At 33.2% G+C, this 23,170-nt stretch overlaps 5 protein-coding genes across 11 annotated transcripts; 4 read left to right on the top strand and 1 right to left on the bottom strand.

Annotated features, from left to right (window-relative positions):
* The first annotated feature begins 492 nt into the window (after nucleotides 1–492).
* LOC110819132 (SGNH hydrolase-type esterase superfamily protein) lies at nucleotides 493–4,377 on the top strand. Its single transcript, XM_022048212.2, has 6 exons — nucleotides 493–783; nucleotides 1,750–1,827; nucleotides 2,378–2,518; nucleotides 3,172–3,248; nucleotides 3,333–3,479; nucleotides 3,839–4,377. The coding sequence occupies exons 1-6, from the start codon at nucleotides 673–675 to the stop codon at nucleotides 4,050–4,052; spliced, it is 768 nt and encodes a 255-aa protein (XP_021903904.1). The 5' UTR covers nucleotides 493–672; the 3' UTR covers nucleotides 4,053–4,377.
* Nucleotides 4,378–4,731: 354 nt separating this feature from the next.
* Nucleotides 4,732–8,078, top strand: LOC110819324 (DNA replication complex GINS protein PSF3-like). 5 transcript variants are annotated; one of them, XM_088212820.1, is made up of 8 exons: nucleotides 4,770–4,868; nucleotides 5,068–5,120; nucleotides 5,418–5,583; nucleotides 5,677–5,745; nucleotides 5,822–5,922; nucleotides 6,276–6,368; nucleotides 7,365–7,504; nucleotides 7,601–8,078. In XM_088212820.1, the coding sequence occupies exons 3-8, from the start codon at nucleotides 5,539–5,541 to the stop codon at nucleotides 7,708–7,710; spliced, it is 558 nt and encodes a 185-aa protein (XP_088068946.1). In that variant the 5' UTR covers nucleotides 4,770–4,868; nucleotides 5,068–5,120; nucleotides 5,418–5,538; the 3' UTR covers nucleotides 7,711–8,078. The 5 variants fall into 5 exon arrangements, with proteins under 5 accessions (XP_021904169.1, XP_088068946.1, XP_021904171.1 ...); XM_022048479.2 differs by having other exon boundaries at nucleotides 4,786–4,868; nucleotides 5,068–5,116; XM_022048477.2 differs by lacking the exon at nucleotides 5,068–5,120 and having other exon boundaries at nucleotides 4,732–4,868.
* A 2,293-nt stretch (nucleotides 8,079–10,371) lies between these two features.
* Nucleotides 10,372–12,716, top strand: ELF4 (EARLY FLOWERING-like protein (DUF1313)). 3 transcript variants are annotated; one of them, XM_088212819.1, is made up of 3 exons: nucleotides 10,375–10,896; nucleotides 12,334–12,381; nucleotides 12,456–12,716. In XM_088212819.1, exons 1-2 carry the CDS (start codon nucleotides 10,512–10,514, stop codon nucleotides 12,375–12,377), a joined length of 429 nt encoding a protein of 142 aa, XP_088068945.1. In that variant the 5' UTR covers nucleotides 10,375–10,511; the 3' UTR covers nucleotides 12,378–12,381; nucleotides 12,456–12,716. The 3 variants fall into 3 exon arrangements, with proteins under 3 accessions (XP_021903957.2, XP_088068945.1, XP_088068944.1); XM_088212818.1 differs by having other exon boundaries at nucleotides 12,331–12,381; XM_022048265.2 differs by lacking the exon at nucleotides 12,334–12,381 and having other exon boundaries at nucleotides 10,372–10,896.
* Nucleotides 12,717–13,039: 323 nt separating this feature from the next.
* Nucleotides 13,040–16,457, bottom strand: LOC110819170 (peptidyl-prolyl cis-trans isomerase CYP19-4-like). The gene is made up of 8 exons (XM_022048264.2): nucleotides 16,228–16,457; nucleotides 15,961–16,023; nucleotides 15,715–15,784; nucleotides 14,559–14,606; nucleotides 14,436–14,459; nucleotides 13,862–14,044; nucleotides 13,615–13,690; nucleotides 13,040–13,301 (listed from the first exon to the last, which is right to left on the bottom strand). The coding sequence occupies exons 1-8, from the start codon at nucleotides 16,312–16,314 to the stop codon at nucleotides 13,163–13,165; spliced, it is 690 nt and encodes a 229-aa protein (XP_021903956.1). The 5' UTR covers nucleotides 16,315–16,457; the 3' UTR covers nucleotides 13,040–13,162.
* A 986-nt stretch (nucleotides 16,458–17,443) lies between these two features.
* LOC110819173 (Phosphoinositide-specific phospholipase C family protein) lies at nucleotides 17,444–21,892 on the top strand. Its single transcript, XM_088212817.1, has 9 exons — nucleotides 17,444–17,953; nucleotides 18,446–18,642; nucleotides 19,047–19,182; nucleotides 19,279–19,533; nucleotides 19,621–19,838; nucleotides 20,486–20,603; nucleotides 20,797–20,949; nucleotides 21,044–21,130; nucleotides 21,309–21,892. The coding sequence occupies exons 1-9, from the start codon at nucleotides 17,582–17,584 to the stop codon at nucleotides 21,603–21,605; spliced, it is 1,833 nt and encodes a 610-aa protein (XP_088068943.1). The 5' UTR covers nucleotides 17,444–17,581; the 3' UTR covers nucleotides 21,606–21,892.
* The last annotated feature ends 1,278 nt before the right edge of the window (nucleotides 21,893–23,170 follow it).

The following is a 23,170-nucleotide window of genomic DNA, read 5'->3' as shown; positions in this document are numbered from 1 at the left end:
ATCAATGTGCTGCAACATACAGTTGGGCTGTTTGGTGGATCATTTACCAACCCTTAACACCACATGCTTTTCCTGTTGCTCTCAATTACCACTTGAATTATTGCTTTATCTTTGAAATAGACATATATTTATATATATGTATTTAATTAAAGTTTTGATCGTATAAAGTTTTATATTCTAATTAGTTTAATTAAAGTTTTGATCTCTAAACTTCAAGGAGATGAAAAAGATTTCTTTCAAAGGAAAATCTATAAGAACTTGTAAGCTCTACCGGTATATAAATTTCACTTACTTATACGCCGAAAAAATAAAATAAAAAAAATCAAATAAACATATTTCTAAAGACGTTATAATAAATAAAATGGTATAAAAAAATTAATTTTAATTATTTAAAATCACTTTATTTTTAAATCGAGTTGAAAAGACAGGTAGTTGAAACGGCCAATGCCTGGCAATTTATGGAAGCGAGTGTAGTTGTCTTCAAAAACGCAGCCGTATTGATGGTCTCCTTTCTGCTCTGCTCTGCTCTGCTTTTACTCTCTCTTCATTTAAACCCCACTCACACCGTGAAATGCACGCGAGCGCCCTCTTTCCCTTTCCTCACCAACCGGAGTGTGAATTGAGCTCGGTGATTCCTGTCTCTTGCTTCTGCGTCTTCATCAAGAAAGAGAGATGGTGGGACCGGTAAGACCTCAATTCGTTCTCTTCGGCTCCTCCATCGTCCAGCTCAGCTTCAGCAATGGTGGTTGGGGCGCTATTCTATCCGATATTTACGCTCGCAAAGTATGCATACTTCTCTCTACGCTCTCCTCTTCATTTCCGTTGTTTGGTTTTACACATGTTTGGGCACACGGCTAAGTTGATATACCTATTGTATGCGGATAGACATATATGTATTTGTATGTAAATGTGTGCGTGTGAGTGATTATGGAGGATTAGGCTTTTATTTTGTGTGTTTGCTTTGGTTTTAATTCGAGGAAAGTCGGGGAAGATCACTAGGTTTTGTCAGGATGTGTACCTGTTTGTGCTGTGTAGCTATGGAAGAATTTGTTTTTTATGCTGTGAATTTCCTCTGTTTTATTATTGGAGGCAAATCCTAGAAAAATGCATGTTATGTTTAGATTTCGTGACTAAAAAAAGGATTTCATTACGGCGCTTAGTTTTAAGATTGCCTCATGTAGTGAGCATACGTTATAGTGTTTAGAATATTGTAAGAACCGGGCAATCAAATTCAGCTACGGGATGAGAATGAATGAGATTCTTTCCCTTCAAATTCAATTATTAGTTTGATATGGATCGGGATTTTTGTAAAAGAAATCATGTGGGAAGACGACCCAAATTTGAGTTCTATGATTATGAAGAATTCAACACTAGTCTAAACTCATCGGTGAACTGAATTTTAACATCATAATACTAGGACATTTTGAACCTTAATTCTCTGATTTGGTAAATGAAAAATCATGGAGTTGGTCTATATATTACTAAAAGTTGTGAGAGGATTGTAGTAGAACCAAAAAAACTCAACCTTGCCTGACCTTTGGAAACAGCAAAAGATAATTCTTATAATTGAGTTACTTTCCATTTCAAACCCTTTAACCCCATGGAGTGAATGAACTTAATGTTTCCAGAAATTATACAGTAATAGCCTTGCGAATGAGACAAGTTGATGATGATTAGTAATGGAAGAGTATCTATTATGCATTTCTATTAGTCCTAGTGTGACCTTATCATTTACTTGGTCTACTGTAGGCAGATGTAATCTTGCGAGGATACTATGGCTGGAACTCGACACGCGCTGTACAGTTCCTCAATGAAGTTTTCCCGAAGGTATTCCTTGAGGAACTTTTTAACAAAGATTAATGCATTAATTAAGTAGAGCTTTATTGGAATACAGTTTGGGAGCATATGAAAAATTGAGATGCTACAAGGTTTTTCCCTTTGATAAAAGAAGGGCTTGCAGTTTGATATATTTGCTAAAATGCATGCTGCAGGTGCATAAACACATTTAAGTATCTTAATTGTTGCGGCCATTGTATGTCATAAAGGCTGCTGTATTATGCACTTTTTTGTACTCAGGTTGAACTTCTTGGTGCCTTAACTGGGATATTAAGTGATAATGGGGAAATAATCAGATACAAGTTCCTTGAAATTTCTTAAGGACTATTGAGTTCCCTATTAAATTTGTCGACATTAGAAAGGGGGGTCTTCTTACTAGATGCTCTTCATGTTTTTGGACTTGGTAGTGTGCTATGTTCCATTTCAGGAAATTATATAGCAGTTGGAATTTTTTATACATAATATTAGATTGCCTCAGGTTTTTGTTTCCTTCCATATTGGTACTCTGGAACTGACATCAAATTTCATTTCCCTCCCCTAGGATGCAGCCATACAGCCTTCTTTGGTGATTGTCTATTTTGGTGGTAATGATTCAATGGGTGCTCACCCATCTGGCCTCGGCCCCCATGTACCACTTCCAGAATATATTGAGAATATGCGAAAGATTATAGTTCATCTGAAGGTAATCTCTTAATGTTCATGTGGTACTGCATAACTATTTTGCCCCTGGTTGACATGTCAAAGGAGTAGTCATTTTGTGAAGAGAGAGCATGGAAGAATTCTCTCTATTCTTTTTTGGCATAATATCATATTTGGATATTTAGAAGTTAAATGTATATGGAATAATTCACTTTTGTTTCATTTTATCACAAAAGAAATGAGATAGCTTGGGATTGATCTCTATAGGATGATGGAAATACATGATGGTGATAAACAGAATCTCACCGAATGTGCTGGTATTTTCTTTCTTTCTGAAAGGGCGGAAAAAGGAAAAGAGAGGATGATATAGTTTCTGAGAATGACATGAAATCGAAAAATTTACATGTACAAAAAAATTAATTTTTAGGGAAAAAGCAACTGGCTTCTGGAATGCTAAGTGTAAATAGGCAGAAAATTTCTCTGTGTTGGACTCACTAGCTATTCAATACATTTTTAATAGTTTCCATGTGAAAGAAGTGAAACAGAGAAGGAAACCTTAAATGCAAGTATAAGTCCAATCTTATGTGTTTTCTGCTCGTTTGTTGTTTTTGGACCACCTGAAAATGGAAAGAGGAAGGTCATTTTCTAATTATGAACTATTGTCTATACTCTTACACATCAAAATTTTTATATTAGAGTCTCTCGGATTCAATACGGATTATTGCTCTTACTTGTCCTCCTGTGGATGAGGACAGAATTCGTGAGACCAGAAGGTGAGCTACTTCATATTTGGCATCCCTTCCTTACCTTGCTTTCTTTGAAAATTTTTCTAATGCTTATGTCATTTTCTGAACCAGTAAATTTCTAAGTGAGCTGGTTAGGACAAATGAGCTATGTGGAATGTATTCAGAAGCTTGTATAAAGCTCTGCGAGGAACTGGATGTAAAAGTGGTTGATCTTTTCACTGCACTTCAAAAAGGAGATGATTGGAAGACTTGCTTTACGTAGGTTTCTTGCAATCCTTTTTCTTATGCTGTGTCACCGCTCTATTCTTCCTGTGAAAGAGAATTGTTTCTTTTTAGTGTTTGCTTCTGGAATTATAATAACATTCACTATTACATTTGGTAATTTAAAAACTTGTTATTAAACTTAAACGCGTGCCATAATCAGGAAAAAGTTGAAACTGGTTAAATTTTGGACAAATTTTTATAACCTGGACAAAAAACATGCTTAGCCATATATTTTGTGCACCAAATGAAGGAGAGGACAATATTTGTTTGATCTTTTTTCCTATCTTTCTTCATGCTGCTCTGTATATTTGTTCGATGTTATGTTCTTGACACTACCAGATGCTACCTTGCAGAGATGGAATTCATTTATCTGCCGAGGGGAGCAAAATAGTCGTGGAGGAGATACTAAAAGTGATAAAATCCGCAGAGTGGAAGCCATCTCTTCATTGGAAGTCTATGCAGACTGAATTCTCAGAGGACTCACCTTACGATCTTGTCGCTGCTGATGGGAAAACCACGTTGAACCCTTCTGAGTGGACAATTCACCGTGAGATCCAATGGGACTAAGGCTGCTGAAATACCTGCAACCTGGAGGAGCTCCATTCAGGAAATTGAAGAATGAAATGCTTTATGCATGGCCATGCTTCATAAAAAAAAAAAGGGAAAAGAAAAGAAATTGAAACTAAGACGATAGAGGTGGACAGACAAAGAAGTGTTGAAATTCATATCTAAACCCTGAATGGTTTCACATTACAGTTATGCTTATGGGAAAAAGTTTATGCTTGAAGTTGTATAATCTGGTGAAGTAGAAGTTGAGATACAGGTTAAATTTAGAGAGAGAAAAAATTTACATGTAGGGTATGTTTTCTCAATTTTATTTTCCATTCTTGAATCCCACTAACTAAAATGTTATATATATATATATATATGTACTAGAGATAGAGGGAGATTGGTTATCCAATACTGAATCTTTTGGAAATGGAAATAAAAAATTTGATTTTGAAAGATTAAGGGAGTGATAATATTTAAAATGTGAATGACAATTCAATCCTGTACTAATTTCTGAAAACTTCATTAACTTCTCTACTAATCATTAATAATTGAAAACTGATTCTCTACTGGGCCAGGCCAGGCTTAATTCCTAAATTCTATTTTAATTTAAACAAGACGTTCTCCAGCCCAAACGCAGCGTTTCAATGATATGGCACCCGATTGATCTTCATCTCCTAATCGAACGGTTCATATTCATTAAGGGCAATACTTCAAACAACCGCGATACATACAAGCATCTTCGCTAGTTTTGTGTTTTTTGAGTTTCCCTCCATTTTACTTCTTGTTCCTCCCGCCACCCCAAGCCAAAAGAGAAGAGCTTGAACAATTCAGGCAAGTCTCTCTCTCCCTCTCTCTTTCTCCTCTTCGCATTTTCGCTTAATTTGATTCCTAATTCAATTGAGAATCATGAAATTTCTCTTAGTTAAGCGTTTAAATTCAAATTTCATCATCAATAGCTTGATTTTGTCATTTTTAAGTGTGATAAAGGTATACGATTTCCTGATTTCCTCTGATTTTAAACTAATTTCAGCTAAGCATATGTGAGACTGTGGATATATCACTATGTATCACGTTCACATGTATGTAAGTAGTTCTATAGACTTGTTCGGCATCGGATTTGTGAATTTAGGGCTGGAATTGGACTTGTGTGTCCCGTGAAATTGGGATCTGTATATGATAGAAAGTTTTCAATTGCGTGCTTCTTTATTTATAGATCGTGTTTGAATCTCGAATCTTGCTTCGCATAAGATCAAATTTTCTTTCACGTAGTCTGTTTGATAGCTGTTTTCTTTCAAGAACGAGATTGCATCTTTTTATTTTTTGTTTTCCTTGTTTTTGGAAATTGAAGTATGTGTACTATAGTAAGCTTTCGGTTTGCAGCTCGGGGAGCGAGTTTAAATTCAGGAGCTGGCAATACGTTAGTTTTGGTCCTACTGCAACTCAGTTAGTGCTGTTTTGAAGAGCTTGAGAAACTAACGGATAAGGAACTGGGGATTTGAGGATGGCCAATTACTATAATATTGATGACATTCTTATGGAGGAAGAGGTTAATGCTTTGGCTCAGCATCTTGGATAGTCTTCCTTCCCACTCTCGGGTTCTCAATTCTAGTATTGTGGTGGTTTTTGTTCTTGCTTGCAGTTTGTTCCGGTTGTATTCCATAAGGCTGTTAATGGAGTGACTATTGATCCCAGTTCAGAAACAAACAGTGTAAGTTTAAGGACTTGAAGTGTGATGGAGTGATGAGCAACGGCTTGTTTTAAAATGTTCGTATTGTGATTCTCAGGTTGAGCAGGGTGCAAAGGTGGAACTTCCTTTCTGGCTTGCTCAGGAGTTACACTTGAGGCAAGCGCTATCAATAAATGTCCCCGCCTGTTTCAACCAAAAGTGAGAATCCTAATAGCTCCTTGTGGCATTTACATTTCCCACTTGAGATAGTAATCCTAGGGAAATTATTAAGGAGTGAGTCTATTGAAGAAGAATCTTTTTCATAGTTTTTGAAGTATGGATAATAAACGACCGAATCCAGAATTGCTTTAGTAAAATTTAGATCTTGAAGTCAAGCCACAAAATATTAGCAAATACTGTCCTTATTTAACATTGACATAGAATGTTCATTTTGCTTTATAGGCATACAAATCACTTATTCTTGTTGCACTAAAAAATCTAGCTGAAAAACATGGGGATTTATTTGATATGTTCTTTCCTTTTACCTATTTGTGGGTGGTACTTAATTTCAGAACAAAGCTGGAAATCCAGGCTGATGCTGCATGTGTGGATCTTAACTCCCGATGTCCTTACTTTTATGAATTTGGATGCAAGATAGAACCATTGTAAGTAATTGTTGCAAGCCAGCTTTTCTTGTTTGTGCATTTCTAGTTGTTTAATCTTTTTCTTGGTATTCATTTTCTAATTTCACATTTAAAAGAGGTCTCTTGCTTCTTTTTTTTTGGTCTTAATTTTAGGGAGTGACTACAGAACTAAGGACATGTAAGTTATCCAGTGTGCATGATGCCCTGAACCATATGAGTGTTTCACCTAATATGATGTCTAGAAACTTTGTTTCAAGACAGTCTTTCACAATTGTCCTGTTGCATTTTTTTATTGATTAATCATTCACTATCAGTTTTACTTGTTTCAAACTTAATGTTTTGCCATTTGGATGTGAATGAGTCTCCCTTGTTTTCTATTTCCATGTGCGGGATATGGATTCGAGGACCACTTATTTCTGGAAAATGCATCCAACTGGACTAACTGGGCTCTAGGTTTTGGATAGAGGAGCATTTAGAACTTATTTTCTCAAGATTATAGAGGCAGTACCTAACAATAACTTTCAGACCTGGGGAAGAATCAATTTTCCGAAAATGTGAAGCGAACAAGTTTTCTCACAGTGTTTCTGTTTCTATTTCAATTATTCAATTGTTGGCAGCTTCTTCTTGCATTTAACATATCTTGGTTCATTGAAATACGGCAAACATGTTTAGAACTTTTATGACCAATATTAGACACAAGCTGATGTCTATCACCCCGATCTTGCATAAAAAGACAAAAAAAGCTATACCCTAGTCTTTTGGCATAATGATCTACAAAATATGGTTAGCATGTCGGAGACCATAAATAAACTTGGATTGTCAGAGAGGTGCTTTTGGTGCTCTGGAGCAATTATTTTTGCTACATGTGCACTTGGTAGAGTACATTTCCTGTCATCATATCTGATGCAATGCACATAGCAAACATAATCAATTTATGCTCAATTGAGCTTCTAGCTTTTGTGTGGAAAAGAAACCAAATTCCCACTAAGCTTTTTCTGTTAATTTTGTTTTGGATAGAGTTGGTGATAGAACCATAGCAATTTTGCTCTCAACTTCCTTTAAGATCAGATATAAGGAAATACTGACCAAGGCGTACACCATGGCTTATGCAACAGCTTCCAAATTCATGTCACTTTTAACAAGAGAAGAAAAAAACTGTGAGATTCTTTTTACTTTTTCAAAGAATAGATCTTCTAGATTTTTACCATGTTTATCTACATGGCCGCCTATGTTCTTATTATGCCTTTTTTCAGTGTATGAGGCAGCTCAATCCTCTATGGTAGCTTTCAAGAAGTGGAGGAAGGGTGGCCCCAGATTTCAGAGAGCTTCAATTCTTGGAAGGAAGAGAAAACCGACTGATTAGATGGTACTTTAAACATGATGATAAACTCTCCTAATCTGGTAGTTGTTCTAGTAGCTATTCCTCTCTTCAACAAAGTTTTAGGTGTGCGTATGACTGATGGACTTGCTTGTATAGATGTATGTGAAATAATGTACCATACAAGGGCTGCTGGGTTGAGAAAAAGACTTGGCATTTTTCTGCCTGTCAACTTATTTTTCTTAAAGAGCCAAAAGAGTAAAAAGATGAGTGTTCTAGAGACTTTGCAAAGTTTGGAAGCCAGAGAGGTTGATGTAACCAAATGTCGAATAAGTGGATATAGAAAATAAAGTGCTTGATTCTCTAGGAGAAAAAATCTTGCGATGGAAATAAGATATTTTTTTCATTTTTCATTTCTCTATGTTTGCATTCGGGATCATTAGCTTTTTTAAACTTTTTTTTGGGATTAAGAGGGATAATTTTTTTGGTAACTGTAAGAGATTAGAATATCTAATCCTTCTCCAATGTGTGCTCCGCACTTATCTTGTTGTCTAACATGCTTTATTAGTATATGTTAATTCTTGAACAATGATTAAAGATATTTTGTAAAAACAAGTTTTATTTGTAGAATTTATATAAAATAATTATATCTATTTGTGGAAATTACTTACAAGACAATAAAAATTTGAGTTCCTAACAATTTTAACTATAAATTCTGATAGAATTTAAGATATGTCATCTTAATTCTATCTAAAGTTGTCTTGAAATTTAATTATTACCATTTGATCAACAATTTTTTCATCCCGAATAATTTTTTTAAAAAAATATATAAATATTTATTTATTTATTTCAAACATAGCATAGAAGTGTATGGAAAAGGTGATGATGTTAATTGATTTGTACTGAATATTTCTTTTATTGTAAGTTTTTGTTGAATTATATTTTGTATATGTATCATCTATTTAAAGAAAAGATCCATTTCTTTTTTTTCCTTTTTTGTAGAAAAGAACATTCCAGCCGATAAGAACTCCTAACTGCTCCATAATTCTCACTTATTCATTCTTTTGTTAAATTTTAATAGTTTGCATGTAGAGGAATCTTCTATTATATTTTTTGTTTGTTTATGCGCTTAGGGAAAAAGAAGAGAGGAAAAGAGTGAAAGAGAAGGAATCCAGATCCCATGTGAGCACTAAGGCAAGTAGGCATTTATTGGTATTCTTTTAAGATATTTTTGATTGGAAGATATTTCTGCTTTGACGGTGCAAAAAGAACTATTAATGTATTGACTTACTTTTTTCTCTTTATTCTCTCCCAATCCGACTCCACCATTAGATATTTCTCTTTACCTCTTTTCTCCACTCCCACCACTAACGCGTGTCCTTCACCGTCTCACCCGTTGATTTTCCCTCATTCAGTTTACACGAACCTGATTTTGTGATTAGATTATATAGTTTATCATAATATATCTTCACTATTTTTTTTAATACAGTTTTAAATATATAATAAAAGCAGATTTGGTCTTAAATTTTTGTACAACATAAATATTTGTTTTATTGAGTATAGGTGATTTTAGTTGAGTTGAATATCTAACATTTACTTTAAAGTTTCAATTTACCTTGAATCTTGACTTGGGGTTTTTTAGTTTCGTTTGGAATTAAATTTAATCAAGAAATAAGTGATAGACTTGAGGTTTAATCAAGTTTTCAATAAGATTCATTTAGAAGTACATATATGGGTGAATACCAATAGAAAGTTACAGTGTGTTTGTATTCATGCATGCATATATATATATATATATATAAAATAGAATATCTTGTTGTCTTTTAGGATTTTTTTGGGTATCTGTTATTAATTGAAATAAAATTTTTCTGACAATTTTAAAAGTATATTTATTCAATGTTAATTCCTGAATCATTGTTTAACAAAATCTAATCAAAGTGGAGTATATTTTTTATTAACTAGTATAAATTGTGTAGCTAGTGTAACTTTAGCTTAAAGTTCAATTTAGAATTAAATCTAAATTATTTACTAGCATATTTGATTTAATATAAAATTATATGAACTTGAAATTTTTGATTAATTTTTTTCTAGTGAGTACTTAAGTTAAAATCTTAAGATTGGTTAAATAATTTTTTTTTAAAAAAATGAAACGACACATGTAAATATTTTACTCTTATTTATAATATAGAGATGTTTAAATGATAGTACCAAATTAGCAACATGTTTTTAGTAATTAGACTTTATTCTCTTATGTATTGTCTTCATTTATGCTAATATAGTAGGAAGAATTGTTTTTCATTCAAAACTATTTAACATTTAATAGGAAATTATTTGAATTTGCAGGTACAAATATTTTTTTCATTCTCTACCGAAATTGAATTAGTTGTTAGCTTTTTTATTTTAAATATTTTATTTTGCTGAATGAGAAAAGTAAACTAATTTAATCCTTAAGTAAAAGTTAATACCAAATCATGCAATTACATACATAATTGAAAATTGGGTTATATTCAAGGTATTAAATTATTTTCTCAAAAAAAGTACTAATGAGAAAAATAAACACATTTTTTACTTTTTTTGGTTAAAAAAAAAAAGAGAATTGACCTTTTTTTAAAAAAAAAAAAAAAAGAGAGTCCTGTTCACACCCTACTAAAGGCGCGTGAAGTCACTGCCGCCTTCATTGTGATTCATCCAATCCATTTTCGAGATGTGTCCCTCTCTCTGAAAATATCCCACAAGAACACAGCGTCCCGCCAACAGAGCAGCAACATAGAAAATGCTGTCGGATAGGCACCACTCGAGAGATTCACCGTGAGGAAGAAAAACCCTCTCCTATATAAACCCTTCATATGAATTCCCTCGATTCATCATCCCTTGAATCGACCATGGACACCGCCACCGCTTATAAGAACAACAGAAGCTCCAAGCTCAAGCGCCAGAGACCCCACCTAATCGATACCGTTTCCGATTGCGAAGAGGAAGGAGATTCTCAGGTCTGGGAGACTCTCGACCGGAATTTTCGTCACGTGCAGTCCGTGCTCGACCGGAACCGAGTGCTGATCCAACAAGTCAACGAGAACCACCAGTCGAAAACACCCGATAACATGGTCAAGAACGTGGCGTTGATTCAGGAGCTTAACGGGAATATATCGAAGGTCGTGTCTCTTTACTCTGATCTTAACGCGAATTTCTCCACTGCGTTTCACCAGCATTCCAAGAACGGGACTGCCAATGGTAAGTGATGATCACAGGAGAGCATAAGCATCAAAGGGGCGAAACTGGAGTTCCCTGTCTCGTCTCTCTCTCTCTCTCTCTCTCTCTTTATACTCTTATCTCTAGAGTTCTTTTTGATCCGTAACCTACGATAATTCAAAGTTCAATCTAATTATTCTTACTTTAGAATAAAAATTGAATAATCCCACTTGGTGGGTGGTGATTTAAGTGCGACTAAATGAGTTTCTCTAGCGATCTGGTATCTACTATGAATAATTCTTGTTACTTGGTAGTTATTAGTTAAGAAGTCTTGGGTCCCTGGTTCTAATTGCTGTCTCTGGTTTCTTCTTTGGTATTGAGTCATATAATAAGAAGTGTATATGACCTGTTGAAGCAGCCAGCAGTTTGATGTCCTCTTTGATCTTGATAATGTAATGAAGTACTTGTTCATCATTTCTTTCTTTTTACTTGGTTGTGTTGTGCTGTTTTCTCTATACATGCTTTTTCTTTTTCACTTTGAATGTTTATTTCCGGGTTTATGATTATTGGTGATGTATGAGGAACTGTTTTCTTGGAGTAGATGTACATGAGCTGCCATTGGAGATGGACATTTTTAATGGGTAGATTAAACGGCAAAATTATTATGCTTGGGGTTTTTATGTTGGATGAGGGTGAATTTCTTTGCATAAAGCATCCGTTGATGTAGTCGAAGTTAGAAGTAAAGTTTCCGTCTTTACCCAAAAAAAAAAAATTTGAATGGAAGTAGTTTGCATCCAGTTATAAAGATACCTAGTTTAGAAACAGGGGATTGAGTTTGTGCTTATAATGTCATGTAAAGGTATGCAGTGTAAGTATTGCTGATTTGGTTGGACGCTGGTAGTTTCCTCTTAAGCTCAAGTAATGAGATGGCCTTGTACTGAGAACTTATAGGTCATACTACCAAAACTGGACAAACTATCCACCAGTCAGGCTGTCTCTCACTCAGGATGTTGATGAATACCTGTTAGAGTTAGTTTGGTTTTTGAATTTCTTGTCGTTGTGCTCAGAGTCGATAACCATAAACGAGTGATATCAGGATAATATTTTTACTGTTTCTTACTCGGGAGCTGAATACAGTTAGAGTTTGTTTGGTTTTTGAATTTCTTGTCATTGTGCTCAGACTCGATAACCATAAACGAGTTATATCATGTAAATCTATCCATCTCAGTTCGTTATTCTTGAGTTTTGACTGAATATATGTGTGCTTGAATTGAACTCTTAGTGCGTACCGATCATGAACTAAGTCTTTGATTGACTCTAAGCTCACGATATCATCTGAGTCTTAAAAGGTTAACTATGTAATTCATTCCTTGATGAGTCCCTTTGGTTAACATTCTTTTAGTTAAATAGATTCAACTTCTCTTGATTAGTGTTTCCTTCGAAAACTCTGTAATAATCTGTTTCTTTTTCTACAAGAAGAATGGCCATGCCGCTTAAACGTACCTGTTCAACCTCCTAACTAGCTGAGTAAGCCTCATGTTCTATTTACTCATTTCTAGTGCTTATGTTCTTTGCTCCTTAATTGATATCCTCATAACTAGCTGCTGTACCGGAGAAGACACGCTGCGTCGCTAGGATGCTTTTATCGAAACATCCTTTGGTTGATGAGTCTGTATTTGCCTTACAATATTTGGCTAAAGTGGTCTAATGAGCATGGTTCCTTAACAAAGTTTTGATGGGAAAAGCTTCTATGGCTTTTTCTATGAAGCTTGAAGGGAAAAAAATAGCTAAATATAATAATGCAGATTATGACTGTAATTTATTATTATTTTTAATTTAACTGATAGAATATCTTTAGTTCAGCTTTTGCATATAAAATTCCTCTAAGTTCGATCAAAAGCAGGCCATCTGTGGTGCTACCGAAAATTTATGAAGAAAATTCTTTTAAATCTTCTCTAAAATCATCCTTTGCTGATGCAATATACTATTTCACTAATAATTTGAAAATAATTTTTTTAAAGATAATTAATGAAATTATAATAACTTCAATCAAACTATCAATCAATAAGATAAAATAACTGAAAATGTACCAAAGCATTAGAAAAATATGGTAAGTTGAAATTAATTTTGGCTCCATTGAAAGAGCTAGTGGTAATAAACCAGATTGGTACTCTAGACATTCAAAGGAGAGAAATATAAAAGCTTATATTTCTTATGCAATTGTATTATACATTTGGAAAGACCACTGTTATTGAACCTTGACATACAGTATTCATGTATGACAAACAAAAAATATAGCCGGAGATTATTACAGTGGCATTTCACCGCTGTCTAAAATGACAACTTTTCTTTTTGGGGTCCCGCTCTTTCTTCCTCCTGCTTCAATTTTGTACACCACATCCATCCCAGAAAGCACCTTACCAAACACCACGTGATGGCCATCCAACCTTGGAAAGAAAACAAGTGCAACCATGTGAGTTTAATAGTTCCAATAATATTTCGAATATCCAATCTTATCAATCCATGTGATAAATACAGTTCCGATCCACTGAAATACTCATCTCAAAGAAGATGACCTAATTCACGACTGTTATCATGTTTATACTACCAATCTAGTCTACAAGTGGGTTCACAATGCCAGGTTCCCCAATTTTTCTAGGAAACTGAAAATTGAAGATTTCCAACTATAAGATAGAAAATCTCCCTAACATTAAAACATAAAAACCAGCTCAGCAGCAGAAGACAGAACCAATACTGTACCAGCTTGTTGTTATCGTTGTAATGAAGAATTGTGATCCATTGGTGTCTGGCCCGGAATTTGCCATGGACAAGACTCCTGCTTGAAGAATACTAAAGGGTCAAAAGGAAAGTAAAAGAGAAAGACAACTGTAAATCTGAACCATTAGTACACAGATGTATAGCTTCACAGATGACAATAAACTTAGATGGTTTCTATGAAACTAGTTTATGAGGAGAGGGACTAAGGCTGATGAGAAATGCAGCTTACCAGGTCCAGTGTGCTTGAGCTGGAAGTTCTCATCAACAAATTTCTCACCATAAATTGACTCCCCACCTCGTCCATCACCACGAGTAAAATCACCACCCTGAATCATGAAGCTAGGGATAATTCTATGGAAGGTGCTCCCTTTGTAATGGAGAGGCTTTCCGCTCTTTCCAACTCCTTTTTCCCCTACAATGAGATTGTTCTCCAAGTAGCGTTAATAATAACACAAATTCATACCTAACTAATCAATTGGACATCCAAAGGAGTAATTACCTCTATGAATACATAATTAATTTAGTTGCCCTGAATCAGATGCAACAATGCTAATTTCAACAAGATAATCTCACACACATTTGTTAAAACTCGGTTTAAATCTAGTGAAAATATAAGATCTTGAATTGTATTCCACAAGCAAACATAGGGGTTCTTGAATAGCATAAACATTTCTCTTGCTCACACAACTTCCACAATTTTATGCCCCTCAGTTAATTGGAGCTCCAGATTTATACACTTCTTTTGAAAGATGCAAGCCCCATGGAGAGGAATAAATACAAGGAGGGAGAAGTTACTTGGATACCCGTGCAAAGTGCTCGAAAGTTTTCTGCAAAAAGAACATCATACACAGTGATTCCATGCTTTTGAAACAAATAAACCCAATGGAAGGATAAGGCAGTGGCTTCCATAAATTTGGATGGTATACCTGCAGTTTTAGGAACTATTTTCCCGAAGAGGCCCATGACTACACGACCTGGAATAAGAAATCACATTGCAGATTACGATCATCAGTAGCAATCCTGAAAATTTTTTTGTCTGCAAAACAATTCATTTGACACATTCATCAAATGAGTTCACAACAAATGTGAAATAACAGAAGAATCAATTTGTTCAAAAACTTTAGCTAAACAAAGAGCCCAATCTAGTCATATTCTCTTCTTAATGCACCTCTTCTCAGGCAAACAATATTTTTAACCTTTAGCACGTAGACGAGAAAGAGAGGAAAGAGATCAAATTCAAAAGGAGGTTGACTGAGTTTGCACCGCTTCAAGCCAATAGTGGGCAGAACAGTGGTGAGAAAATAATGAGGAGAGATAGGCCTTTGATATTTGAACCTGTGACTTTAAAACCTCTAACTCTAAAAGCTTAGAGCTTTTTTTACACCCACCAAAACCTGCTTAAAGAACCTTTGACCGAGAAAATATGCCCATCAAACACCCTCATATGACCGCCTATAAAGAAGACATTCATTCTAAGGCAATAACCTAAATACATTAAGAGGCAAAATGTTAAAACATTGTTCTTTGCCGTTCAACCACTTATTTTTGTTCATACCCCTGAGATACAAAAACATGAACATGAATTTAGCACGATAAGAAGTGCAATAAGCTATAATACTTATTACACTCCAAAAACGAACATTCATTGTACTTCATATAAATTTTTTGACATCTTCATTAAGCAACTGAAGTAGACTGCAAAAGAATTTACCTCGAATATGGTTCAGTTCAATTATATTTTTATTCAATACTTACGTCTTATTTATTTGACATGTGAAAGATAGTTATTTAATATTTAGACAAGAATCATAATTTATAACTTTCATATAACTAAACCGATTCCACATTTTCAAAATCTATAGTGGTGGATTTGTATTCCTCCTTATCAAGGGTGTAATAAAAAAACTCTTTATGTAAATTGGATGTGAAATTAATTTGGAAATATAGTGCTTTTTCCACTCAAATTTCGTCTCATTTATATTGTATTATCATTTTCTATTTTATGGAATCAAAATTTAAACCAAGCTCAATCTTAAAAGGAAATGGAAGTGTTTTTCTTTGTCCAGAACAAATAAACCATACCCACTGGTTTTCCATCAATCTCGATATCAAAGAAAACTTTGTGTGTTACTCCTTCCATATCCTTTTCTACCTGTAAATATTAGAAATTATTAGGAAAAACAAACCCTAATTGCGTAGGTACATACATATACATGTATCTATCTATCTACATACCAGAAATGTATTGGGATACACAAATAGGATCAATTTGTTTGTATAAAAACAAGATTCGGGAAAGTGTAATAACAAAATTGGTGAATTTCTCACCTGATTAAGGTTATTATCTCCAATTTTCTGCTCTGTTGAGATTCCAGCATCGCTCAGTCGATTCTTAAATAAGGAAAAAAGAAAGTGAATTGGAGCATTAATAGATAACACAATCTTCCAAATAGTCAGAGACAATGAAAAAGAAGGATATAATAATATACATATATATATATAATAAACAAGCAAAAAAATTGCCTCTGTTTCTCGACAATTTTCGTTTTCTTTTCGATTACCCAGGGAAACAAACAGAGATGAAATCAAAATTACCTGGATGAGAACCAGTACTCCAAAAAGAAAAAGAAACCACAAGATAATAAGCGAAACCAATCTTCCCGTGGTTGTAGTGGTTGCCATCTCTGCTCGCTACTCCGGTACTGGGCTTCCAAGGCCGGCGGGACCTTGACTTTTGAGTTGACTCAGGAACGAATCGGGATCCAAAAACACTCGGAGAATTTTTGGTGGTGTTAGTATTGGGCCGATAAGAAACGACGTCGTATAAAGCCACGATATAGTAACTGTCAAGCCGTTAAGTTGACGGCCGGAAAGTGGAACCTTTTCGCGCGTTAATGAGAAGATTGGACTTGGGCAGGTATTACCTTTATCATTTTACCATACCGTGGTAATAATGGCATGCACTTTGAGGGAATAAAAGAAAATTATTTGGAGTACAAATTTTGTGACTTCTAAATTCAATTTCATTTTATTAAATTGTGTAAATCTTAATTTTTTTTATGTATGTTTCCAATATTTTAATTTATTATTTTCAATTATATCAATAAAAAAAATTATAAATAAATTATAAAACATAATATTTTTACAAATAAATATTAATAGAGTCGATCTAAATAATTAAATAGAATATATTAATTTAAAAAAGTATAAAGTATAAATAGATTTAATTTAAAAATAAATATGCATGTGTACAAAATTTTAAATTCAATATTTTTATTCTTAAATTTATACTGTTCAAGTAAATTATTTAATGTACATCAGAATTTTATTTAAAAAAAAAACTTAAATTGAGGTTTAACTTTGGTTTAACATAAGTTTATTTAAGATTGTGCAACTAAAATTTTGAATGAGTTGATAAATTTATTTTTTCAAGACTATTATGAAAAATATCTCACCCTACAAAATTAGCTAAAAAAATTACCATTATAAAGATATACTATAATCCCATATGAGTCAATATCTATTATAGCTTAGATGGATCCCAAATCCCAATTTTATTTGGATATAAATCATAATTATTAGCTTAGATGGATCCCAAATCCCAATTTGAAAATGTTAATTTTAACTATTTGGATATGACTCATAATTAGCGAGTCTCATTTATTAAGCAAGGTATAATTTGAAATAAAAATAGTGAATTATACATTAAAAAGTCATTAATAATGTATATTAGTAATAATAATTGAAGATTAAAAACGTAAAATTAATTAAAAATTAAAATAAATAAAAATAGAGACAACGATCCCGCTTCAAACACTCCTGTTTTATAGGCTCTCTTCTCCTCCTTCCTTTGTCTTTTAACATTTTTTCTTTTTCTCTGGTTTTTCCTTCATTTTCTTTCTTTGAATCCCCAACATTAGAAAGAAAGACAAAAGAAAGATTGGTAAAGATGGGGAAAGAGAAGAAGGTCATGGCGGGGAATAACGAGCAAAACGACGACGCAGGGAGTTACAACTACAAAATGTTCAAGTGCTTCAACAGGAAGTTCAAGATCAACGAGTTGGAGCCTACGGCGGAAGTCAAGGAGGCGTTCCAGCGGTTCGCGGAAGGCGAGACCCACATGACGGCAGATCAGTTCCGTCGGTTCCTGGCGGTGCACCAGCAGGAAATGGACCGCACCATAGCTGATTCCCAACATCTCCTCGAACTCGTTATCCACCGTCGACACCACATCACGCGCTACACGCGCCACTCCCTCGACCTCCTCGATTTTTTCTACTTCCTATTCTCGGAAGACCTCAATGGCCCCATCTCTTCTCAGGTATATTGCACATTCACATCTATACATCCACCCATGCACTTGTACGCGCGCGCGCGCGTCTATGTATATGCATATATACATACACACGTACGTTACTGGCGATCATGTGCAGCATTTTGATTTTACTGATTAATGGAGTTTAATTACAGTAATTATTTATATTTGTAAAGAATAAAATTATACTGAGTTCTGTTTTTGTTCGTCTAATGAGAAAACAAGAGGGAAAAAAGAAAACGAAACTTAATTAAATTTGGCTAATTAGGGTTCTATTTCTTTGCTGGTATTTAATTTTGTGCCTTTGTTTGGTTTTGGAAAATGCACCTATGTTGTTATTTATTAAGCCATGTATGCATGTCTCTCTCTCTATATATATATTGACATAGACATATGATATATCACATACATATATCATATGTATATGATATATGTATGTGTTGAATATATACGATCATGTATGTCTTTGACAATTATTATATTACTTCGTCATGTCAGGTACACCATGATATGAGTGCTCCATTGTCACATTATTTCATATATACAGGGCACAATTCCTACTTAACTGGCAATCAACTCAGCAGTGATTGCAGTGAAGTCCCTATTATAAAAGCCTTGCAAAGAGGTGTTAGAGTCATTGAGCTTGATCTATGGCCCAATTCCACCAAAGATGATGTTCACGTTCTCCATGGAAGGTATGTACATACATATGTACACACAGAATTATTTTTCCTACAGTATATAATCTGTTCAATTCTTTGAATTTCATTCAGCAAATGATGAAATTCTTTGAAAACAATGTCAAAATATAAAGGGATGACAGTTTGGGTCAACAATCGTGTTTGTTTATATATTCATGTTTAAACTAATATGATCGAGCAACAAAACTAAATCATATTGAATGAAACTGTACTTTGTCCTATTTAAATACTCTTGTAAAGTTGAGAAGTTTCTACCATTTGAATTAAGTGGATTTAGATAATTTTGTATTTGATTTTATTTCAATGATTTTATGTCATTGTTCGACTTTGTGATTTTATTGTGTCTAAAACTCAAAACCAAGTTTAATCATGGAAGTATCTTTGAATAATAATTTCAGGACACTAACTAGTCCTGTGCCTCTTATCAAATGCTTCAAGTCCATAAGAGACTATGCCTTTGTTACTTCTCCATATCCAGTCATTATAACTCTAGAGGATCACTTAACACCAGATCTTCAGGCCAAAGTTGCAGAGGTCAGTCATGGATTCTTCATTCTTTTTCTTCTTGGTATATCAAATTGAGGATTCAATCAATGTATATTTGACTCAAATTGGTTTTCTAATATATAGATGGCCAGCCAAACGTTTGGTAAAATGCTTTACTACCCTGAATCAGATTCCTTAAGGCAGTTTCCTTCACCAGAATCACTCAAACATCAAATAATCATCTCCACAAAACCACCAAAAGAGTACCTTGAATCCAGGCACATTATCAAGAGAAGAGATAATTCATCACCGGATGGACGTGACTCGTCTGATGAAGAAGGAACTTCAGGGATGGAGACATCAGATAATATGCCTGAGATAGGGGAGGCTGATGACAAAGTAAGCAGTGAAATTATTATTATTTTTCTTTTAATTTTCCCTTTTTTTCTTGGTTTTGTTTGGTTTTGTAATTGTTTTTATGTATAGCTTACTGACAGTGATCAAGATGATGAAGATCCTGTTAGTGAAAGTGATCGAAAACCAGGAGCTCCAACATACAAACATTTGATCACAATCCATGCCGGTAAACCGAAGGGACTATTGAAGGATTCTCTGGAAGTTGCAGCCGATAAAGTTAGACGCCTTAGTTTGAGTGAACAGTTGCTTGAAAAGGCTGCTGCGTCTCATGGAACTGATGTTGTGAGGTACATCAATATCTAACCAGCCCTTTAGATAAATTTGCATAATGTACTTGATTCTTTTGAAATCTTTCTATATTTTTGGGTCCTTTGAAATCTTTCATCCATATTTTTTAAGTTTAAAATAAATTTCAAAGATGTATGGTTAATAAATATAATAATTATTATAAATATCTGTAACAACTTATATATTTGAAAGAACAATCTAATTATCATCGTATAATTTTAAGATAGAACCTAACATGATATCATTGTCAATTCTATTTCGGTTTTATAATGTTTCATGTATGTGTCTGTCTGTTTATGTATACGCTATGTAATGGTATTAAGAGATGATTATGCTAGCTAAATAAAGACAGTGCAAGTTCAAATTGACACTTTAGATTGAATGAACATAGAATTTCTCATTCTTCTATGTATTATTATGTCTATGACATGCTTGATTCTTTTACCATATACAATCTTCAATTGTGTGATTCGACATGGCTTGGTTTAAATTAAGTTCGGTAACTTGTTACATCTTGAGATTCTTTAGGGAACAATAAAAAGAGTACAAGTTATACAGTTTGATTTTATTTTTAGATAATCATAAAATTTTTATATTCTTTAGTTTTGAGTCACCGAATTTGTTTTCATGCTTCTATATCTGCTAGGTTTACACAGAAGAATCTCCTTAGGATATACCCTAAAGGAACTCGAGTTAACTCCTCGAATTACAAGCCGCTTATTGGGTGGATGCATGGTGCTCAGATGATTGCATTCAACATGCAGGTTGGTTCACAATTCAAACATATCCTTATTTTCTTAAATGTAGATTCATATATAAATGAACATAACCCATTGGACATATCAGAGTATAAAAAATAGATTGAATTATTTTCTATCAGTGTAACCTTTTAAAAAAATCAATTTACTTTATTATAACCGTGAAGTTATAATAACAACTGATATTTGAGGTAAATAGGGGTATGGAAAATCACTGTGGTTAATGCAAGGAATGTTTAGAGCAAATGGAGGATGTGGGTATGTCAAGAAACCTGATTTTCTAATGGAGAAAGGTCCTCAAAATGAGGTTTTTGACCCAAAAAGGAAGTTACCAGTAAAGAGTACCCTAAAGGTAAGAAAAAACTATCATAAAACTTAAGTTTAATTAGATGAATTGGATTAACTTTTAACGAATACCAATGAGAGAAATCCTGGTTAATATACAGGTGAAAGTATATATGGGTGATGGATGGCGCTTGGATTTCAGCCACACACACTTTGACGCTTATTCACCACCAGACTTCTACACAAAGGTCATACTTGCTCATAGCTGACTTCATGACTGCCTCCTAATTTTTTATTATTAACCACAGATTATCTGCTAAAAATGGGAACAAATAGAAAAACCAAATTGAATTTTGTGTATTTTAGAAGTATGCAATGGGATTGAATACTGATAAATATATATATGTTTATGTGTGTATATGATAGCTTTGCATTGTTGGGGTGCCTGCTGATGCTGCAAACAAGAAAACAAAGATAATTGAGGATAACTGGTATCCAGTTTGGGATGAAGAGTTCACATTTCCTTTGACAGTTCCGGAACTAGCTCTGCTTCGGATCGAAGTACAAGAGTATGATATGTCCGAGAAGGATGATTTCGGCGGACAGACATGCTTGCCTGTCTCGGAGCTCAGACCTGGGATCCGAGCAGTGCCTCTTCATGATAAAAAGGGTGAGAAACTCAAATCTGTAAGGCTTCTAATGCGGTTTGAGTTTGTGCAATAAACTGTATAGAATATTATCATTTTAGAAAAGTACATATATGATATATGATGATTACGACAACAATGATGATCGATGATGGTAATGATGATCATTGATGAGGATAGTGAAAAGGAAGAGAAACTCAAATCTGCAAGGCTTCCTTTGAGATTTTAAAGTGTAGTGTATTGTCTAAGGAAGATTCATGCTTTAATGGGTTCAATTCCCCATTGACACCAAGTCAGTTAGGTATATGCAGGGTACTAATTTTATACTTAGTTTAAAGAAAGGATGAATGAGTTTTTTTTTTTTTTTTTTTTTTTTGCACTTTTGCTTCATTTACAAGCTTTGTTTATAATACATATATCATGAATATTGTAGATTTTATCATTGCACGTTGATTTAGTGTAACATAATTCATGTATTCAAATCAGACAAAACATTCTTAAATAAGTTGCTAATTTTTAAATGACCCATTTTATTTTATTTTTAATAAGTATTTTAAGATACTAATGCTTCCTAAATCTTTTATTAATTACAATTATTAATTATCTCTATGTTATTAATATTTTGATTATAAATTATTACCATACAAATTAACATGATATCAAAATTTTAATGAAAATATATAAAAATACATAATTCAATTCGAATTTACAATCTCCTATACATATATAAATATAAGCCATTTTTATAGTATAGCAAGATAATTTATGGTTTGTATAAGAAGTGTTACGATTTAAAATAAGATGAACACCATGGACGGGGAAGAACGTACACGTCTATATGGGCCATGTCCATTACGTACCATGACCAGATCTGGATTTATACCGACAATCTTTATTGTTTTTTATGAACGTGCAGAACATGTGGTCCCTTTTGTTCATAAATTTTTTTACAATTATAAAAAAAAAAAAAAAAAAATCAATTAATAATTTATTAATTTATTAAAGAAATTTAATAACCTTATAATTATATTACATTATTATTATTACCCATTGTACTATTATATAATTATATCTATGTTATTAAAATTTCCTATACGATTAATAATATACATAATTATATACAAGCCCCCTTTTTGCCATTTGCAAAAATAACTGTTATATATTATATTACTATTGTCCTTATTATGAATATAGCTATAGTTATAGTATATTCCCAAAGTAAAGTAAATAACTCGCAATCAATAATGAAAAACAAAAAGGAGAAAATACCAAAGCCAAAGTATATGGCATTAGAAACAATCAAGATTCTTCTCTCATATATATAAATATATATATATATATATAATAGAAATTATATTTTTAGAATAAATTTTTTATCTGTCTCCTTTATAAAAGAAAGAATCATAGTATTATAAAATTAAAAATGTTATTAAGAAACTAATTTTTTAATTATAGTATAAACAAACAAGACTTTATCCTTTTCTTGTATTATAGATTATGACGAAAGTTAAGTTTTTATTTTTTTTTAAAAAAATTATAATATTAAAAAAAATAAATTAATTATATTTATATTTAAATAATTGAGATCTCTATGTAATTTATTAAAACATTATTTTATTAATTATTTATTTTAAAGAAAAT

This window comes from Carica papaya, chromosome 2 (assembly GCF_054855325.1).
Source record: "Carica papaya isolate Zhongbai chromosome 2, ASM5485532v1, whole genome shotgun sequence".
Classification (NCBI taxonomy): Eukaryota; Viridiplantae; Streptophyta; class Magnoliopsida; order Brassicales; family Caricaceae; genus Carica; species Carica papaya.
This window is presented reverse-complemented; position numbering and strand designations above follow the sequence as displayed.

Bases quoted from the DNA above. Each gene is read 5' to 3' on its own strand.
- LOC110819132 (XM_022048212.2), top strand. From the start codon at position 673: ATGGTGGGACCGGTAAGACCTCAATTCGTTCTCTTCGGCTCCTCCATC. The intron at 2,519-3,171 runs GTAATCTCTTAA...TTTTTATATTAG, and splicing joins AGATTATAGTTCATCTGAAG to AGTCTCTCGGATTCAATACG. The intron at 3,480-3,838 runs GTAGGTTTCTTG...GCTACCTTGCAG, and splicing joins GATTGGAAGACTTGCTTTAC to AGATGGAATTCATTTATCTG.
- LOC110819324 (XM_022048477.2), top strand. From the start codon at position 5,539: ATGGCCAATTACTATAATATTGATGACATTCTTATGGAGGAAGAG. The intron at 5,746-5,821 runs GTAAGTTTAAGG...TGTGATTCTCAG, and splicing joins CCAGTTCAGAAACAAACAGT to GTTGAGCAGGGTGCAAAGGT. The intron at 6,369-7,364 runs GTAAGTAATTGT...TGTTTTGGATAG, and splicing joins GGATGCAAGATAGAACCATT to AGTTGGTGATAGAACCATAG.
- ELF4 (XM_022048265.2), top strand. From the start codon at position 10,512: ATGAATTCCCTCGATTCATCATCCCTTGAATCGACCATGGACACCGCC. The intron at 10,897-12,455 runs GTAAGTGATGAT...CCTCATAACTAG, and splicing joins CAAGAACGGGACTGCCAATG to CTGCTGTACCGGAGAAGACA.
- LOC110819170 (XM_022048264.2), bottom strand. From the start codon at position 16,314: ATGGCAACCACTACAACCACGGGAAGATTGGTTTCGCTTATTATCTTG. The intron at 14,607-15,714 runs GTATGGTTTATT...TTCTTATTCCAG, and splicing joins GATTGATGGAAAACCAGTGG to GTCGTGTAGTCATGGGCCTC. The intron at 14,460-14,558 runs GTATACCATCCA...TTCTTTTTGCAG, and splicing joins AATAGTTCCTAAAACTGCAG to AAAACTTTCGAGCACTTTGC.
- LOC110819173 (XM_088212817.1), top strand. From the start codon at position 17,582: ATGGGGAAAGAGAAGAAGGTCATGGCGGGGAATAACGAGCAAAACGAC. The intron at 19,183-19,278 runs GTCAGTCATGGA...TCTAATATATAG, and splicing joins TTCAGGCCAAAGTTGCAGAG to ATGGCCAGCCAAACGTTTGG. The intron at 20,604-20,796 runs GTTGGTTCACAA...TGAGGTAAATAG, and splicing joins TGATTGCATTCAACATGCAG to GGGTATGGAAAATCACTGTG.